We start from the raw sequence: 21,468 nt of genomic DNA on the forward strand, positions 1-21,468 counted from the left end.
ATTCCCAAATGAATATTATTTTTAAAATTTAATATTTTTAGTAATAAATTTGAGAATAATTTAAACAGAAAATATAAATTTAACCATTTATTATTGACTAAATTAACCTAAGCATTTATAACTTGTTTCTAAAGCTTAAAATTTCAATTTCATTTATATCATTATATGTAACTGTTTTCAGTATCATCTTTAACTAGACAATTTTTTTTTATCAAATTAAAATAATTTCATTAGTTGATATGAAATACTTAACTGTACCTCTTTAAAAAATAATTGCATAACTCCTTGAATAAAAAATAATTAATACAATTCTTTAACTCTTATTTTTATAAATTATTTTATATTTTTAAAATTATATTTTTCAGCTTATAGAAATACGGTCAAATAAGCTTCATTTCAATAATAACTTTTAAAACATTAATAAATTTGAGTTTAATTGATTAATGACAACTATTCATTGTTTCAATATTTGTAACGTTTTCTAAAAGCTTAACAGTAACTTGTAATCAATTGAAATTGAAATTTATTTTTACTTATACAATCTCAACATACTAAAGTTTCAAGGAGGCATTTATAAGGTTTCAAAAAAGTAAAAAAAAAAAAAACACCTGCAGTATTTTTTTTTCTTTCAATAATGAAAATAGTAAATTAACCGAAAAGGAATTTATGATTTTCTTTTTCCAAATGTTTAAATTTCAATAAAATAATTACAATAATTTTAAATACTTAATATTGATACATTTGGTTTTAATTATTTGATATAAATTATTCATCATTCAATAAAGCTTTTAAATAATTGAATGTCAAACTATTCACAATTTCAATAACATATTTGTACTAAATTTTGAATTAAACATATAAAATTAAAAATAATTCAAATTTTAATTTAACTATTTTATTTCAACAATTAACAAATTCAATAAAGCATTTTCAATTTTGGTCAGAAATTAAAAATTTTAAAAAAAACTATTAAGTACAATTTTAAAATTATAAAAACTAGTGAAGTTGACATTTTTTAAAGTTTAAATTTTTCAAAACAAATGTGTATAAGAATTTATTTTTCTCAGTTTTGAAAATGCGTTTTTTAACGTTTAAATTTTTAATAAAATATATTTTAACAATTTTTCAATATTTAAGACTAGCATCTTTAAATTAATTATTTGTTCCTTTTTTAATATTAAAAAATATTTGAAATGATTTCTAAGTGATGTTTTTTTAAAAAAAAAATCTTTCCAATAGTTTTTTTACACTCAAAGTTTTGAAATTTGAAATAACTCATGTAATCCTAATTAAGAATAGTCATCTCCTAAAAAAACATGTTTAACATGTACAACGTTTCATTAAACTTCTGCTTATGATGTCTCGTTTTCTAACCATACAAGATTATTTTATTTGATCAATCACATGTTGACAGTGGTTTAGCAAATTTGATCAAAATCTATTTTAATAATTTATGTCAGTTTATTAGTGCTGTATTCTGATTAAAATTTATATACATAGGAGGATATGTATAGGAAAAAAATCATTAAATAAATTTATTCTTATTAATATGATGTTATGATTGAGTTTTATTCTAAAAATTTTTCTAATGATCAATACAATGTAATTTAAACTTCAAATGATAATTAATATTTCTAAAAAAAAATCTCATTTGTATATACATGTGCTGAAGTAAAATTATGAGATAAAACTATATGGAGTCTGTAAGGATCTTTTTAACATAAGTGTGACATAATTAAATTTAAGGTATTTTAATTTTTAATTATGTATTTAAGATATTCATATGGGTCTATTAATTCTAAATTTAAATGTGGAATAATTGTGTTTAAGTTGAATGGGTGAAAATAGTAAATTCTGAATGTTTTGGTTTAATGGGCTAAGAGCGAAGGCATGCAATTAGAAATCCAAAAATTTATATTTCTACCACAAAAAGAATAATTTTCTTCAATTTTTTTCATTCCATTTTTCTTCCTCCTCTCTAAAATTTAAAGTTATCTTTTCTCCTCCATTATGATTCTCAATCTACAAGCTATCTATAAAGAAGACCTATAAAAAAAATGTGAAACCTTACTTTTAAGTTTTCTTAAGGTAAACTCCTTTTCCTTTATCTTTTCTTTAACTTCCATTTATTCTTTTAGGAAGTGCATACATGACTTTTGGCTTTTGTTGGGTGTTAAATTTTTTTAATTGAGCTTAATTATGAAGTTTTTTATGGTTAGGATAGGATCCTTGAGGTGATCAAGGAATCTTTTTAGTGTTTTTAATTTTTCCTTTACTTCAAATGCTACCTTCCTTATGATATAGAAAAAAGTCAAGCTAAAGAAAACTAGTTCAGTTTACATCTCAATTTTAGTTATAATTGATAATTTAATGTTGTGTTGAGTTTTAGATCCTTTCATATAAATTAAATGAGAATCAAATTGGTGTTTTGTTAAATTGTTTGTTGTTAAGAAAAAATTGTTAGCAAATGATGCACTAAGGCCTAATTTTGATGATGTAGTAGATTTTGCTGTTAAATTGTGTTAATGAGATACAAATATCAATATGCTTAGATTTTAGACTTAAATGATAGGATAAATTTAGATTTGTACTTTGCAAATTAATATTTATAAGTTGAAATTTGGTTTTGCCTTGATTTATAAGGTAATGTCTTAAATTTGTGAAAATTTATATCCTTGTTTAGAGTTTTTTCTTTTATTCTTTTAGATTTGAGATGTGATAGTGTAGTTGGTTGGTTGGTGTATGAAAAAATTATTCACTTTTAAGATATTGTTGTAAATTTGAGTATGAGTAGAGGTATGTGAGATAATTGGAATTAGGAAGTCTCGATCTCATCAAATTATAAGTTTTAGGTTGTTAATATTTGTATCTCTCTCTTAAGTGATGTTTAGGCAAAGTACTACTAAATAATATCACTCAAGCAAATTAGTCTTATTTAAACGAGGATTAATCTGATGAAAAATTTACTCTAAGTTTTGGAATCTTGATTAAGTTATGAATGAAAATTGCTAAGTAAGAAAATTCTCATTCAAGTTAGACTATGACAAAGAATTTTCATTATTTATATAAAAGAATATTGCTCAAGATGGGAATCTTGCTCAAGCGATATTTCCCTATTTATAAGGAAATGTTTCCTAATATTTAAATTAACTCGAAAGGATTTGAAGGTGCATTTTACAAGTGTACTTCCTTATTTGACTTTATATGATTATAAATTAAAAGTTTAGCTTTTTAATGTTGCTAAATAGATGTGTTGAGAGTTATGTGTAATTCAATCATTGATGCAATAGGGTGAAAAGTGGTTACCAAAGATAATCTAACCCTGTATAGGTATAATGTGTGCATTGAGTTATGCAATATGCTCATGGGATATATCGACTTCACTGATAACCTAAATCATGACAATTTATTAGTCTTGTATTTCGTGGATTGTCTAAAAGGTGTTTTTATTAAAACCATGCTTAACAAACCTAATTTTCTTAAGGTTTTGATTTTTGTGAATAATGATTATTTTTAATCTTAAGACAACATCAATCACATAGTCTACACATCATGCAACCACATAGATGTAAGAAATTACATCATCATATAGATTTATCGTTTAATATAAATTTTGCATCAATATGCTAAGAACATGTTGCTTATGATAAGTGTTAAAACTTATAAAATTTATTATTTGTTATTAGACACATCATTTGTTTGTGGTGTTGCACTTATTTCACAAATAACAAGTTAATGCATTGTCTCTTGGAAGTTTAAAAATCACTTAAAGTGAGAGAACATAAAAATGTGAGCAAACATCAAAGGTGAGTTTTGAAGAAAATCGACCAATTATTACACATGTTTCTCCTATGTACATGTTTTTGTTATATGACAAACTTACAACACTTGAATAAGGCCTAGATGAAGATAAACAATATGGACTATCACAAAAGGAGTCACATTGATAAAGTGTATTTAATATAACATTAAATGTTTTATGTCCAATATTTAATGGTCTCCAACATTCATTACACACCCACACCCACACCCACACACCATGTGCGTGTGTGTATATATATATACACACACATGGGTGTTTGTGTGTTATACTTAGATGAATGATACATTTTTTTAAACTAGTGAAGAATTCATTGCCGAAAGAACTTAGGAATCAACCTATTCTTTTATATTTTCAATCGTCTACTTTACTTTCATGTGACACATCTTTAAACGCATTCCAAAAGTCTATAATACGACGTAAAGGGTGAAGAACACAATCAACAAAACAAATGGAAATGATATATCAAGTGTACAAAAAAAGTTGTGTAAAGTTGTGTTTAGAATTATGCTTAAAATTTCATATTTGTTAATTGAGAGCAACCTGTGAGATTGGATTTTAAGTGAACCATTGTAAATCTTTCACCATTGTGAAATATACCAAGTGAGCTTTCACCGTTCTCTCTAAATGAGAATTTTTCTCATTGTATTGAGAGGTCATTAATCTCAGGGGGAGATTAGGACATTGTACTTGGAGAGATTAGTGTACTTAGAGAGATTAGAGTACTTGGTGTACCTGGAGAGATTGAGAATACTATGTGTACCTGAAGAGGAAGAAAATACTTAGAGAACTTGAAGAAGTTGAGAATATTTGTAACCTGCAAAGAGTTAGAATATTGGTGACCTGAAGAGATGCAGAATACTTAATAGTGAAAGACTATTGAGTGAGTTATTTAAGGAGACTCGACGTAGCATGGGTGAACCAATATAAATCATCGCTTATTTCTCTCTACACTCCTTGTTTGATTATTGTTTTAATTTATAATATTACACAAATTGAGCTTGAACTTCATTCAACCCCCTTCTAGAGCTAATTGAACCTTTATATAAATATAATTTTATGCATGAAGTATTCAATTGCATTCTTACTCACTTAACACTTATTAAATATTTCTCTAGCTCTTAATAACTAACTTGAGTATCGAAAAATACTTTATGTGAACCTCCACTCGATGATTAATTAACAAAACTTGACTATCATTCTAAAGAGGATTCAACTCGACCAAAACTCAATTTCTTCAAAATCTCTCTCAATCCAAAAATCTCTCTCAATCCACTAAACTCAACTCCGATAAGAACACAATGGTTTATTTATATATATTTTTTAACTTGACATGTTAATTTAGATGGAAGTAATTTTTTAAATTGCAATATACTTGTTGTACTTTTAAATGTTTTAATATTAATTTTTTTAACAAGTATTCTTAAAGCATTCATTAACAAAACCCTTAATTCTCCCTTTCCCGTATGTCATTTTTTGGCATTAGTTGTCATCTTTGTTTTTTATGCTTTTATGAAGTAAGAGTCAAAACCTCATCTTCCTCGTAATTACCTAAAGATGATCCACAAACAAAGTAATTATAATTTATAATTACTTTTAAGGTAAAAAAAAAAAATTTATAAAATATTTAACTGAGTCATTTGCCTTAGTGATACTACTAGACTCAGTCTCCTTAACTAAAATATTGTATTTTAGTTTTATGAATAAAAAAATATAATTAGAAGAGAAAGTATCAGCCAAATATTTTGATGAAATTAAATTATGAACTGTTTATAAATATTCTGCACTAATAAGATTTTATTAAAAAAATATAATTTTTGGCATGAATTAACCAGTTATTTAGGAAAATGTGATTATAAAACGAATTAACAAATTATTGGCTGCTTGCTAAATTGTACTAACATCAAAGGAACAAAATAATAATTCAGTAGTCTGGTAAACAACTTTAGAAATATTTTATTTCATATTTCAGCTGTCACCAACTATTATACATTGACTTCAAAGCCACAAGACTTATGGATTCATTGGAAGGAGCTTTTAGAATGTTTATTAAGGAAAAAATGGTTTTAATAAAATTGTATATTACAACATCTTCCAAGAGTATTAATTTTTACGATCACTTGGAGATTCTGCTTAAGATAACCTCACATTATAGTATAATGAAATCATAGTACATAAATGATAAGACTCTATAATTTATATATAACTATTACAATAAAAGTTCTACCAGTTTTTATATAAACTTGGAGTTTTTCAAAACATTCCTAATACATAATTAGAATTTATAAAAATACAAATATTTACGTATTCACAGTTCAAAATAAAACTCTGAAACCTCTAAGGCTCTCCTGCACCTGTATGGTCATCTGCTCGTGTACATAGTACAATCATTGCAGTTCAAACATAACAAGAAAAGCAAGGGTAAGCTAGTGAAAATAGAATTTTATAATATACACAATTAAATCCAAAGAGAAAACCAAATTACATGATCAATTCCTCAAATTATTCAATTTTCTTCAAATCTCAACAATAAAACAATCACATAGATCTCACATGGATCTACACATCCAGAATATTCAACAAACAACGTCTTCCGGAAGACCCGTGTTAAGTAAGTCCTACCAGATACTAACACCTGATCCAAAGATTACCAGCGAATCTAACATAAAGGATCAGGGTAAGTTCAATATAACCCAAGTCGTGCATCTCATATGTCACGATGTGCATAAACTTCCCCATCAACTTCTCACCACCTGATATCTTAGTCTATGTGACTTAGATCATCAGTGAAGCTCGGAGATCTCTGTTACCACATAGGCATCAATACTTAATACACAACAAACATCAGTCCATACATTATCCCAAATGTATGAATTCAATTCCATACCATTCCGTCATACAGTATCATTCAAAAAGTGATCCACAATATTCAAAAGTCTATTTGACATAAAAAAAAAATAACACTTTAATACTAAATTATCAAAATATAATATTTTTAAATTTAAATAATATACAAACAAACAACCCAATATATAAAAACACAACATCCTGCAAGAAAAATTGAATATTGGGACAACGTCCCTTTCGCATTCAGATCTTCTATCCTAGGGTGCTATTAAAAATTAAATTTAGCTTCTCTTACATCAATTGCTTGCTTTCCAAGCAACTTCTAGAATTTTATTTCCCAACAATTTGGATAAGCTTCAAGATTTACGGGCCTAAAACAAGTTATCCAAATAGAACAAAAATTCAGTATATAGTAGAATAAGTTGAGAGGGTTAAACTTCTCAACTGACCCCACCAATATTGATGACTAAATCCTAACGAAAAACAGAGAACAAAAGATATTTAGAGTAAAAATGAACTTACTCTGTTTAAAAATCTAATCGAGTAGAAATGTTCCTTAACTCGCTAGCTACAAAATTATAAAATAGATGAAGATTGGGAGAGAAAATTAAGAAAGAGGGAGAGAAAAGAATATGGAGAGGGAGAAATGGAGATAAGGAAAAAAAAACATGCATGCAGGGGCTTCTGTTTCTATTTTTAAAAGAGTGCTGTTACAAATAAATGGAAGTTTTTATTGATTAATTTTGTAATATTGAATAAATTTAAATTTTATTTTTTAGATGGTATTATAATTAGTCTTAAAAAATTTATTGATTTATCATTTCTTTATCTATCAAATTATTTATAAATATGTAGTCTAAATTTCACTTTACAAAGTTAATTTAAATTTAAAATTCATTTTTAAAATAATCACTATTTTTTTTTCTTTTTCATTCTTAACCAATAAAAAAAAGTTATGATGATTATTTGTTGGCAGATTCTTCATCCACCTCCGAACATTTTCTTTACACCTATATATTGATTATGAAAAGTCAATTTTAATCTTTTTAAAAAAAGTTAATAACCTTAAATTAAGGATAACCTTAATTTTTTAAATAACTTGAGTTGCATCCCGCACTCTTATACACTTCTTTCAGTCTCATACCTTTTTTTCTGTCACAACACTTTTATTTTTCTCTAGTTACAACATTTGAGATAAGGTGTGTATGAGATGATTGATGAGAATATTCGTTGTATTCTCTAATGCGAAGATATTTTGTTTTTGAGTTTGCAGTTTACTTTTACATCTTGTTAATAAAAATACCACAAAACTATCTCAAACACTAGTTACCATGAGTTACCACAAACAATCATCATCACTTAAAAAATAAGGAAACATTACACTCTCCACCATAATCATCAAAACTAAACCATAATCATCAAAACTAAAGTATTATTGAAATTAAAAAGAAAAAATATGAATGTGGGAGGAGAATTTGTCTGGTTGTTTCTCTGTGGGCTCTATAATGACAGCAACTGCTAAGGTGCCCTTCATTCCTATTTTTATTAAAATTGATATCAGTGAATAAAATAAATAAATAATAAAACTAAAAATAATAATTAAATAATATATTTTAATTTATTTTAAATAACGTAATTTCATTTTGCTCCATATAAAATTTTACGAACACTTACTATCTGGTAACAGTATAACTATTGTTGTTAACTTTGATGTGAAAAAATTTGTGAACGCATGTAATCCTGAAAAAAATTGTAATTTTTTTTTTCATTTAGATTCTGAAATTGCTTTGGTTCCAATATTTCCAAGACTAAACCAATAAAATCACAATTTAATAAAAAGACTAAAAAAATCAATTTAACGGCAAAAACAACATTGCTATTGGAGAAAAATATAGAACTTAAAAGTACTAGTAAAATTTCATAAAGATAAATGAAATACATGTTATTTTATGGGAAACAAAAAAAAAACATATTAAAGCATTTCCAATTTTCAGTTTTCTTCTACTCTTTCATTTGTTTCGAAATTTACTTTTAAAATGTAAAAATTAAAAACGCAATCAATCACTCCCTAATACTTGTTACTTCAATTATGGATCATTATGCATTGCAAAGGGGTTCAGTGTTTACAACAAAAGATAGGATCCCCAACATCCAACACAATATATGCATTGAAAAAGTGCTAAAATGTAAAGCAGATTTATTTACAACTTACAAGACCAGTATGCATTTTTCTCTCACAGAAAAATTTGACAGGAACTGTTGGAGTTCACACCAAAAAAAACACAAATCAAAATACTCTTTTCATTATATAGTTAAGAAAGAATTAATGCAGAAAGTCAAATCTGATCACATATAGCACATAAGTCACTTCTTTCCAACCACACAAGAATTTAAGACAAGTGAAAGAGGTGTTCAAATTTTGTCAGAGTCTAGGATTCTCAACATCATATTCTGCATTAAAACTAAAAACAAAATACATCAAAGAATAGTTTCCAGAGATGATCAGAAGGCCTAGATACCTCAACTGAAACAAGGAAAATCTGACATTATTGAAGTTTAAAAGATGATCTTACCATGAAGACAAATTGGACAGTTGTCCTCTTCTTCGGTATTAATGCATGAAATTCTTTTGACTTGGTTAGTTCTGCCTTTCTTGGAGATATGGTGTTGAATTAGCTTTAATTTTACAGTGAGATTCTTCAAGATCTTCACATGTAACTAATGTTTCAAAGCTACTAGCACTACCTGTTTCTCTTCCTGGTTCAGAATCTGTTGATGCTGGACTTCCTAGGACCATATCAGGTGAGGAAGTTTCCAGGTTCAAGCTTACCAGCAATCTGGTAGAGAGTGAAGTAGTTATACTATCATTAGATGTTAGACTCACGCTCTTCTAAAATTTGTGGAGAGCAAATTTTAGTTGTTATACCATATGTGCATGAAAAATATGCCATCGCCAAAAACACTGAACTACGAAACGTTATTTTTCATGAAGCACTGAAAACATTCAAGTTAAACTACAAGTCAGCCACAATCTCAAATGCTCCATTATTTCCTCATCTTCTCCTTGGAGAGAAAAAAAAGGAGAGAAGGGGTACCAAGTTACAATTGTACAATGTGGACAATGTCAGAACTTTGTTATCGCACACTGACATTGACATTCACATCTAATGGAGAAAAAACATTCCCTGTATATGATTCAGTATCAGCAGTTGACACTTCCAAGTTGCCATCAGATAAGCTTCCACCAGTAGACACACCATTGCCTGAATTTGCCTTCACCCCATGAAAGGAATCTCCAGTAACCAGAGCTTGAAGCAACTGGGGAGGTGGAGGAACACTCACATCCACCAACCCCTCCAACATCTTCACCACCATACCCATAGTAGGTCTCATTGCCTCATCATCTTGAATGCACCAAACTGCCACCAAAGCAACCCTCCTAGCCTCCTCAACGTTATACACATCACCAAGTCTCTTATCAATCACTTCACCCACATTTCCATCTACTATCTGCTGCGCCGCCCAAGGTGGGAAGAACCACTTCCCCCCACTTTCAGTACCACCCTCTCCACCACCGCTGGCAGACGGCAGTGTCTCCACGTTCCTCCGACCGCCAATCAGCTCCAGCATTGTCATTCCATAGCTGTAAACATCTGCCTTGGTTGTAATTGCCACACCAGAAATCCACTCCGGTGCAACATACCCCCACGTTCCCCTCATAGTCGCCAACACCCTACTGAAGTCCCTCCCAATGAGCTTTGCTAACCCAAAATCAGAAACCTTGGCAGTGAAATCAGCATCCAAAAGAATGTTCTCTGGCTTGATATCGCAATGAATGATGCAACACCTACACTCCTCGTGTAAATAAGCAATCCCCTTAGCAGTGCCAACAGCCACCCTAAACCTAACATCCCAACTCAGACTAGGCCCTTCCTTCCTCAAATAAACACTAAGAGCACCATTCTGCATATACTCATAAACCAAAAGCCTATGAGAATTCTCAGAGCAAAACCCTCTTAGCCTCACAAGATTCACGTGTTGAATATTCCCAATTGTGGAGACCTCAGCCCTGAACTCCTTCTCCCCACTCCCTGGCCTCTCCAACCTCTTCACAGCCACAATTGAAGCATCACTCAACTCCCCCTGAAACACAGTCCCAAACCCTCCATGCCCGATCTTCTCCGAGAACCCCCGAGTCGCCAACTGAAGTTCCTTGTAAGAAAACACCCGCAAATTCAACACAGGCACAAACCCATCCTCCTCCTCCAACCCCTTTCTTCCACCCCTCCTCTTCACCATCACCAACAATGTCACCACCACCACCCCCAAAACCGCCACCGACCCAATAACAACCCCACTTAAAACCTTCCAATCAAACCCCTTCTTCCCAGATCCCCCTCCCGGAACCCTAACATACAAAAACCCACTCTCACCATCGGCGGTTAAATTCTGAAAATCCGAAAGCGACCCATAAAAAATCTTGCACAACCCACTCTGCTCGTCGAAACTCAACCCAACGCACCCACAATCACCCAAACACTCGCGCTCGCAAGAGCTTCTAGATTTCCCCTTAACCAGACTCACATTCCCAAATCCAAACTTCACAGCACCAAGATCTTTAAACCCATCACCCGTATCACACCCCGCCTCCACACGGTGACAACCTTGAGAGTATTCACCAGAACCCCACCCATGATTATCCAATGGCTTAAACCCACTCACACACTCACACAATTTGGATGTTTCCCCAATGCAAACCCCGAACCCGCCGCAGAGTCCCCGAACCTGGCACGGACTCTCCGGCTTGGACCAAAAGTGCTCCCAGGACCCCGACTGGCTGTTCCACGAGTACTGCTTGACCTGCCCGAAGGGCTCCACGCGGAACATCGTCGGCGCCCCGAAGCCCGTTGCGATGACGCGTTCGGAGAAGCCGAAGGTCGCGGCGGGGGAGAACGGCGCGGCGAAGTGGAAGGCGTAGATGTAAGGGACGGTCATCTCGGGGACGTTGGCAAATATTCCATTGCTCCAGTTCCCGGTGGACCAGTACGAAACGGTGTCGTTGAAGACGAGCTCGAACTCGCCGTAGAAGGACGGCTTCAACCGCAGGGAGTAAAGCCCCGGGGAAGGGTCCGTATCCGTGCGCCAAGAGACGAGGGAGTTGAAGCGCGTGAGGTTCATGCCGGGGAGCCACGTGTCAGAGGGGGAATCGAAACTTTGCCATGAAACGCCGCCGTCAGAAGTGAGGAGGACGAGGTTTCCGGATTCAAGAAGCCTGAGGGTGAGGTTGGTGGTGGTGGCGGCGGCGGCGGTCCAGAGAGTGGTGTTGAAGTGGGTTAGGAGTAACTGACCGGTTGCGGTTAGTTTAAGGGATGAAGCGGTTTGAGAGGCGGAGGGGTGGAGGCGGTTGGCCACCCAGACGGTGTTGGGGTAGGGTAAAGAAGTGCGGCGGATGGCGAGGTAGAATTTGGGCGGGCCCGGGCCCGGGCCTGGGAAGAAATTGAAGAAGCCAAGTTGGAAAGTGTTGTTGGGGCTTTGCAGAGTGTTGTTGCCTTGGAGAATGATGGTGGCGGAGGAGGAAGTGTTGAGAATGAGAATGAAGAAAAGAAAGGAGAGGAACATTGTCTTTGATTTGTTATGTTAAGGAAGTGGAATTGCATGGAGAAGAGAAGATGAAGAAAAAGAAGAAGAAAGAATTTTCGGAGATACACTGTGTTTATGTCTGTGTTCGTGTTCTGCCATGACACTTTGCTTCTTCTGTTTTCTAAATTCTCCACCTTTTCTCGCTGCTTTGTTTTTAAATGTTCAAATTATTCTCTTTTTTTTTCACTCTTTCTCTCTCTCTCTCTCTCTCTATGCTCTGTATCAATTATTTCTAGATTTTATGCCTCCTTATGTGATGTCATCAACCCTCCCTTCAAACCTCCCACCTACTAACTAATCAATAAAATATGTAAAAATAAGAAAACTATGCTAATAAAATGTGAAAATATAAATAAAAAAATAGTAAATAATACTAATTAAGTAACAAAATGAAAAATATGCTTTTGAAAATAGATACAAACATTTCCCATATCGAAAAGGAGAAGAATATTCAAATTCATCTCATAAATGCAAGGAATGAAAACAACATCATGTCTATAAAAAAACAATAATGTCATCATGATTCAAAGGAATATTAAATCTATTCCTTTTGGCTCCAATTGATAACTCATAATTTTTTATTAACAATTTAGCTGTTTTTTTACAACCAATACTTTAGTGTAACACTTTACCCTATTCGGATGGTTTAGTAATAATTATTATCTTGATATGATATGATATCTGTTTTAGTTTAATATATAATAATTATGTTTTCTTATTTTTTTTAAAGCCAAACATATAACTGATTGACCAAGAAATAATTTGAAATGATATAAACTAAGAGAATTTTACCTCTAAAATATTTGATGACGCAGAATTAAGAGTTTCAATCATCGCTAACATAGGTACCAAGGTTTTATTGCTCAGTACATATTCTCAAAAGGGTATTTTTTTATATAAATAAGGATATTTTCTATCAGTGGAAGATTAAATTTAAAGGATTTGATTAATTATAAGTCGTCTCGAACATACTATTGAGTAATAATTCGCTAGTTAAATTATGATTTTGTGAATTTTAATTTTTTTTTTGTGCTTTGTCGATTTATTAAATGTGTAATGATGTTAACATTTCATTAAAAAAAAGTTAATTCGTGTTAACATTGTTTTGCTTTTTTTTAATGACGTATGGGCATGTTAGAAATTCAATGGAGAGGTCAAATATGTTAATTTAAAATGTAACGGTAAAAATATATGAAAAGTTAGGTTACAAAATTTATAAAATAATAATAATAATCAGGTGATAAAAAATACAGTTTAGATACTTTATTATGAAATGCTTCATTTCAAAGTTAATTTGTTAAATTCAAGAAAGTTACATCTAATATTTGGTTTAAATAGTCTAGAATTTGAAAAGTTATATTATGCATTATATTTATTTATTTATTGATTATAACATTAATCTAGATGAATAAAACTTAATTATATATATATATATATGTATATTTATATATAAAAAGTGAAAGTGAAAGATAAAGGGTAATTTGGTAGAAGACAAAATGGAGAGTGATGGCAGACAAATGCTCTGAAGTCCACTCATCAATTTATCTGTTTTCAAGTAAGGAAATGGGAAATTAATTAGAAAAAAAGGATTTTTCTTTAAAAAGTGAAATATCTTGTAGCATTTATTTATAGGTAAAGAAAGAATAAAAATAAAAATAGGAGGCAGAGATAAAGGGGACCACTAAAATATGGGAACAGAACAGTGAAGAAATTGAGAAGCATGTTAGACCCAACTAAACCAAAAAGTTCTTATTCTTACACACAAACGCGTAAATCACTCTGCTGTGTAACTTTCAGAAAAGAACCACATTTTATTTTAAACTATTTGTCACACACTACACTACTATAAATTATATAAATTAATTGAATATTTTTATTCCATTTTTGTTTAGATAATATCTTCACTCCAACAAAATCTAATTAAAAATAATTAATTACTATAAAAACTAAATTAAAAACATTTTAAATATTAAAATTTTGATTTATAAATTAGTTTATATGGTATCTTGGTTGTTAAAATTTTGATAAATAAGTAAATATTAATTTAAAAATTATTTAACAATAATAAAAACTAATTTAGAAATCAATTTTTTTTTTAGTTTTTAAAATGGTTTTCTAATTTAGTTACTATAGCAACTAATTATTTTTTGTTTTTATAATTAATTTTTATTTCATAATTCTTTTTAGTGTTTGAGATATTTATTATTTTAAAGTTTTTTAAAAAATATCTTTAATAAAGAGTTAAAAAAATTATATATATAAATTATTATTAATCTTAAAAAATTAAGATTATATTAAATTTATCGAAACTAATATCAAAATAACAATCTAACCATACATAACTAACCATTTTTACTCGTAAATGTGAAGTTTGTATTATGTAAAAGAAGTTAAACTTGTAAAAATCCACATAAATTCCAAACCCCACAAACGTAATTAATTTGTGTAGAATATGACAGTGCAGGAATGAACCCCACAAAGTGATGTTGTAGCTTCTGGAATTTTTCAAAATATGAAATATTCTTGGTACAAAATATTACATTGCACTATTCTTCAATTTTTAGTTTAGAAAATCAAATATTTTTGTTTGAGTTAAAGTTTTATGTGCTTTAAGTCTAACTCAATCCATAAAGATAAAATTTGCACTCAGTTATATACCATAAAAAGACTAATTTAACTATGGGTTTTTACATTTGGACTGTTTCAATTATTACGAAAAGACTAATTTAACTATGGCTTTTTACATTTGGACTGTTTCAATTTTCATCAGTTCTTGTAATTTTGTTTTGACATTATAGTAATTTATATGTGGATTAAACCGTTCTTAAAAATAAAGAGTACAAAAGATAATTATAATATTTTGTTCTAACACTAATTTTGTTTGCAATTTCCATAAGGTATAAGTTTTAGCCAGCAAAGTCCAACTCCACCAACCACTCCAGGAGCCCCATTCACACAGATTGTAGGTTTTTTTGTAAAGAAATCGATCAATTCAGGTTTTGACTTATGACTCTATTTGTGTTTGTTAGCCCCACATCACCTACGAAGTCAGTGAAAGGTTTTTATTACGAAACCACTTTGAATTTTAATTTTATTTTTCTTTTCTTAATTAAGTTTCAAGTTATTGAGTATTTTCAACTGTGTTATCATTAATAAGTACATTCAATGTTAAAAATATATATATTTTTATTTGGCTTTTTATATAGTTGGATCACATGATTTATATCTTCTGTCTATCGTCTTTTTGTTTACTTGTTTTTATGTATTAAAAGAATATAATATTTTATAATTAATAAAACGATATTACCATAAATAGAAAATGATAAATAACTTTTATTAAAAGTTAGCAGCTATTAATTTTGTGCATCTGATTTTTTTTTATTGTTTATATATATAGTTATGTTTAATATTAAAAATTAAGTAAAAGATGTCAATCAAAATAGTGTAGATGTATTTGTATTTTTTTATTTTTATCATTTATATATAATTATATTTAATATTAAAAATTAAATAAAAGATGTCAACTAAATCAAATAATAAGAAAAAATAAAAATTATAATTTTCAAGAGAGATGGAGATAGAGATATTAAAAAAAAATTGCTTTAAACGTTCTCAAGTCTAATAAACTCTTTAACTTTTACTAAATTGTTTCGTTTTGACAAATTACTCCACATTTAAAATTTGTTTTTTTACAAAATGACAGTATATTAGCTTTTAAAAAAAATCTTTTTTCAATTAATTATAAGAATAATTAGTTATTTAGTAAATATTTAAAAAATAGAAAATAATTAAAATATTAAAAAAATTCCCTCCACCTCTTTTTTAATTCAAAACAGTCTCTCCATACATACCAAATAATTTTAGAAAAATAATAAAAGACGCAATGTCCATGATAATAAATGATAATACAATAAAATAAAATATTAATATAAGGATAAAATAAAATAAAAATAGAAAACATTTAAAGAGAAGATTTATATATAGATGTAGATAAATTAGATAATAAGGGATTGTTATAAAAAACATTGGAAACAACAATCAAGAATTTATTAATTATTCTGTAGATAAAATACGGAAAAATATAATGAACTCTTTATCCAATACATTTTCAATAAAACCAATAAAAATTGAAAAAATTAAATTGCAAGAACTCTATTAAAAAATATAAATTTTCTGAATATTTATTAGAAAAAAGAGTCAATTGAAAATAGTCAAATTTTTTTATGAACTTAAAACTAAATTAAACATTTTTTCAATAATTATTATTTTTTTCAATATTTTTATTAAGGAAAAATGGTTTTAATGATAATATGCTCCTGAAAGAAGAAGAATTGCTGTTCTTTTTTTTATTTATTTTTTTTATCAGCAAAAGAAGAAGAATTGCTGTTATTGGGCATGCTTATCAATCAATCAAAATAATTCTATGATGAGAACATCATCATGAGGTTTATTTTTGACAATCACTGCTTTTTTCTGTCTTTTCCGTTTTCATTCTTGACGAATCAAAACAAGTTATGATACCCCATGGCTGGTTTTGTTTTTTTTTAACAAGAGTACTACTTTTTTTAATAAAATTTTCAATTTTCAAATTTAAAAATGTACAAAATGTAAAAAAATGTAAATCTTACTATATTTAACTAAACCAAGCACCCTAACATTTATTACTTCAATGATGGATCATGTAGTACTGCCATTATCCATTACACTTCGGTTCAGAACAATTTTCTTGTATCATATGTTATGATTGCCAATAAATGTAGAAAGAGTAGGAAAGTTCAGAGTACTAAACAAACAATCCATGGAAGAAAAAGTCTATCAACAATCAATTCATGTCAAGGAAGTTAAGAGGGAGGCTTTAAAGGGAAAAGTTGTATGACTTTGATTTGGTAGAATCAGTATTTGAGTTGGGAAAGTAGGGTAGGGAGACATTAATGGTGCCATTGACATGTTGAACAGATTGTGCTGTTCGTGCAGTTTTCACTTCCAGCAAAGGCAAAACAACAAATTGAGATCACTATCAAACAGAAAGCTAGCAGAATCAACATTTGTTAACAATGTTCATAATTACTCCTTTTTCTGCCACCCAGCAGAAGAGTTTTCAATTTAAAACAAAAGGGTTCAGTGTATACAACAAAAGATGTGGATTCCCAACATCCACCACAATATATACATTGAAAAAGTGCTAAAATGTAAAGCAGACTTTATTTACAAGACTAATAGGCATTTTTTTTCTCTCACGAAGAAAATAACATGGAAAAACAGATAAATATTGAGAAACTTGTACAAGAATTTGGAGAGAATGGAGCAAAGTAACATGGAGGGAGGGGGGAAATCCATTCTGTGGACATGAATTTCTTGATCTTGAGAAAAGCCTTCATCTGCTCAGTGATAATAGGTAAATTCCAACATGAGGAGGAATTGCACTTAAAAGAGACTTGGAATGTGGTGTAGCATTCTGTAAAAACCTTTTCATTTTTCTTGTCACAGACTGTTGTACACCCAATGAATGAGCCCACTAAAACAACGACCATTTAAATGCTCTAGGAATTGAAAATGAATTTGTATTATCTTCTAACCAGCTATCAAACAATGAGTTTTGATCTGTCTTTGAAGGCATTTATAAAAGCTCTTTTTTTTAAGCAGCAGGACTAGTTCAGTGTCTGGTCAAATATCATCTCCTGTAGCATAGAGGGAAAAATATTTTACTATAGCTCAGCATAATAGATAAACAAGATAAAAAAGGCTCAGAAAGAGGGTACTTATTGTCAACAATAACCAATAATAAACATTTGAAAGGAACTGTCGGAGTTCATTTGCCAAAAAAGCACACACAAAAAATCATCTTTTCATTACATAGTTAAGTAGGAATTATGCAGAAAGCCAAACCTGATCACATATAGGACAGAAGTCACTTCTTTCCATCCAGTCAAGAATGCAAGACAAGTGAAAGTGGTGTTCACATTTTGTCAGAGTTTTTGGATTCTCAACATCATATTCTGCATTAAAATTAAAAATAATTACATCAAACAATAGTTTCCGGAGATAATCAGAAGGACTGGATACCTCAACTGAACCATGGAAAATCTGACATTTTTGAAGTTTAAAAGATGATCTTACTGACCATCAAGACAAATTGGACAGTCGTCCTCTTCTTCTGTCACTGATGCATGAAATTCTTTTGATTTTGACAGTTCTGCCTTGCTTGGAGATATAGGTGTTGAAATAGATTTAGCTTTACAGTCAGATTCTTCAAGATCTTCAGATGTAATTAATGTCTCAAAGCTAGTAGCACTAACTGTTTCTCTGCCTGATTCAGATTTTGTTGATGCTGGACCTCCCAGGACCATATCATATGGTAGAGGTGCAGGAGGGGGCTGGTATGTATCAGGGGAAGAAGTTTCCAGGTTCAAGCCTAGCAGCAATCCAGCAGTGAGTGAAGTAGTGGCACCATCATTAGATGTTAAAGACTCACGCTCTTCTAAAGTTGGTGGGCACTGAAAGCAAGGGTATTTTAGTTATCACTTCATGTGAGCATGAAAAAATGTCATCACTAAAAACACTGGAGTAGGAAACTTTATTTTTCATGAAGCACTTAGTATTGGAGAAAACACTGAAAACATTTTTCACTTTATTGCTGTTAATCTTTGTAAGAAATAAAATAAAAATACAACTGGTACAAAGTTCATAGATTATCTGGAATTAACTTGATGCATGTCTACATTTAAAGAAGTCATAATCATAACTCTTACAAGCCCCTTGATGTAAAAAGAGAACCGAAGTAGAATACAAAATATAGATGAGATGAGAAGGATCACTTAGAATCAACACATGCACTGTTTTCCATCATGAATCTATTTAATACAGAATGGTTAAAGGTTCAGAGAATGTACTAATAGTGAGATTATTACATTGATGAATATATAAACAACCATATATGCTACATGAATCACAAATAGGTAAGAGAGGTTAGAAGATTACTGACATAGTAATACACTGGTGTCCCATGCAGGTGAGTTTTCCTAGCAGAACAACAGCAACCTCCCATTTTTCAGCTGTCATTTTCTGTCAAACAATCAAACCCACCACCAACTGACACTCTCATTCTCTTCTGTTATTTTTGGGGATTGAAAAAGGATCAAAGGCCACTACACTTTATGCATCCATTCTGCTACCACAAGTAAAAAAGTGTACATGCAAACATATATCACATTAGAAACAAACTTAAATCGCATGAAATCAATGTCAACTTAAAATATGCAAAGACCACTGAGTGAAACAATCAATTACACAGCTGCAACAGCAAGTCCTTCATTTTGAGCAATAAATAACAATATCAAGTTGCTTGTAGTCTCCGTACGGATTATGTCATTACAGTACTGCTGCAAAAAGTTAAAAATGACTCACCCTAATTCATGATCACCCCAATTACATATTCCTAAATCAGCACTCAAACTTCAACAAGAGACAATCAGCACTCATTCATGAAACCAATCCACTCAATCAACTAGAACATGGCAGCAAACAAACATCAAAGTCAGATTCATCCGCCGCCACAACAAAACAGACCAAACACCCTGACCCAGAACAATACCACAAAAACCAAGAAAAGGGTTGAACAGGAAGATCCATTTGAATCAGAATCCATGGCATAAACCCTAAAGTTTGAGGTGGAAAAAGGAAGTAGCTTTCTAGTTTATAGTTTGATGGAATAAAGAAAAGTACCTTGATTGGAAGGGAGGGTGGGAAATTGGTTCCATGAAAAGTGATAGAGAGGGAGTTGGGAAATTGAGAAGTTGGATTATTGTTATGTGTGCATTCTTAGATAGGCATGGCATTAGCATCAGCATAGGTTGGTTGTTAGTACTAGTTTTGATTTGATGTTACCGTGTTGTGTTGGTGGGGTTGTCTCTCCACAGAGGACGCGCTCCACTCGTTTGTGTGTCATAAGGAGCTTTGTCGTTTGATGGGTTTGGATTTGCAAGTGTACAACTGCATCACAAAAGTCAACTCCATTACTTCATCAACAAATTTATTGCATATTAATGTGACACTCCCTTCTAAGACTCTCAGGCATGTAATACCATGTAATTTGTCCCACAGAGGTTGTAGTATTTCAAAATACTAAATGTGTATCTGTATATATACATTCATCCATAAAATTTAACTACATTTATTATATCTCTGTTACTCACTTCGAGATTCAACTTCGTGACTTGCATCCCTGTTTATCTATTTACCTAATATACAATCATGATGATTTTCAAAAGTAACAAACAAACAAAATCAACTATTATAAGTAGAAATAAGTAACAATACAATTGTTCAAGGTAACAATACAATTGTTCAAGTAAAAAAGGAAGTCTTCCATATCATTCAGTTTATCTAAAAAAGTGGTTTTTAGCCAAATTGTTATGTCTTTTTCGATAATATGTTCTTTTTATATTTTATCCGTCCTTCTTACTCTTTTATCCGATCCTGATTTTAGTTTTTTTCAATATTAAATGTTAATTTCTTATTAAGGTCAATCTTCAATATTTCAACTATTATAATAATGTAAGGAAAAAATAATGAGATTATTCTATTGAATGTTTATTATTATTTAAGATTATTTCCATGTCAACTGTATTCCTATTCGCAAAAGTCTAAAAACTACTCGGACCTGCCTATGATACCACAAGCTCCCAGTCTCAGGCCGAGGCCTTAAAGGCTAACTAATTGGAAATTTATAATACCACAAGCCCCCAACCTCAAATTGAGACTTTAAAGGCTAACTAATCAAAACAACCCATGACATTACAAGCCCCTAGTCTCAGGGCGAGACCTTAGAAGTTAACTAATCATAATTTTGTTAGTAGTAATGGATCTAGTTTGGGTTCGACATCATGTCAAGTTGAGACTTGTATGTAACCTTCAATAAACTGGATCGAGTAATGACTTGACACCATGTCAAGTTAAGACTTGTACATGGTTTTTTTTCATGTCAAGTTAAGACTTGTACGTGACCATCAATAAATTGGACTGAGTGATAGTTCGACACTACATCAAGTTAAAACTTGTGCATGATTTCTCTTCACGTCAAGTTAAGACTTGTGCGTCACCTTCAATAAACTAGACCAAGTAATAGCTCGACACCACATCAAGTTAAGACTTGTATGTGGTTT

At 30.7% G+C, this 21,468-nt stretch overlaps 2 protein-coding genes and 1 pseudogene across 3 annotated transcripts; all 3 read right to left on the reverse strand.

Annotated features, from left to right (window-relative positions):
- Positions 1-8,790: 8,790 nt before the first annotated feature.
- LOC137818532 (putative E3 ubiquitin-protein ligase RHB1A) lies at positions 8,791-9,480 on the reverse strand (annotated as a pseudogene).
- Positions 9,481-9,688: 208 nt separating this feature from the next.
- On the reverse strand, positions 9,689-12,526 carry RLK4 (receptor-like protein kinase 4). Its single transcript, XM_068622013.2, has one exon. The coding sequence runs from the start codon at positions 12,284-12,286 to the stop codon at positions 9,803-9,805; it is 2,484 nt and encodes an 827-aa protein (XP_068478114.2). The 5' UTR covers positions 12,287-12,526; the 3' UTR covers positions 9,689-9,802.
- Positions 12,527-17,351: 4,825 nt separating this feature from the next.
- Positions 17,352-20,321, reverse strand: RHB1A (RING-H2 finger B1A). 2 transcript variants are annotated; one of them, XM_068622422.2, is made up of 5 exons: positions 20,030-20,321; positions 19,290-19,472; positions 18,429-18,801; positions 18,194-18,303; positions 17,352-17,985 (listed from the first exon to the last, which is right to left on the reverse strand). In XM_068622422.2, the coding sequence occupies exons 2-5, from the start codon at positions 19,350-19,352 to the stop codon at positions 17,956-17,958; spliced, it is 576 nt and encodes a 191-aa protein (XP_068478523.1). In that variant the 5' UTR covers positions 19,353-19,472; positions 20,030-20,321; the 3' UTR covers positions 17,352-17,955. The 2 variants fall into 2 exon arrangements, with proteins under 2 accessions (XP_068478523.1, XP_090152674.1); XM_090296548.1 differs by having other exon boundaries at positions 19,712-20,221.
- Between the last annotated feature and the right edge of the window lie 1,147 nt (positions 20,322-21,468).

The sequence above is a fragment of the Phaseolus vulgaris genome, chromosome 10 (assembly GCF_051622355.1).
Source record: "Phaseolus vulgaris cultivar YP4 chromosome 10, ASM5162235v1, whole genome shotgun sequence".
Lineage (NCBI taxonomy): Eukaryota > Viridiplantae > Streptophyta > Magnoliopsida > Fabales > Fabaceae > Phaseolus > Phaseolus vulgaris.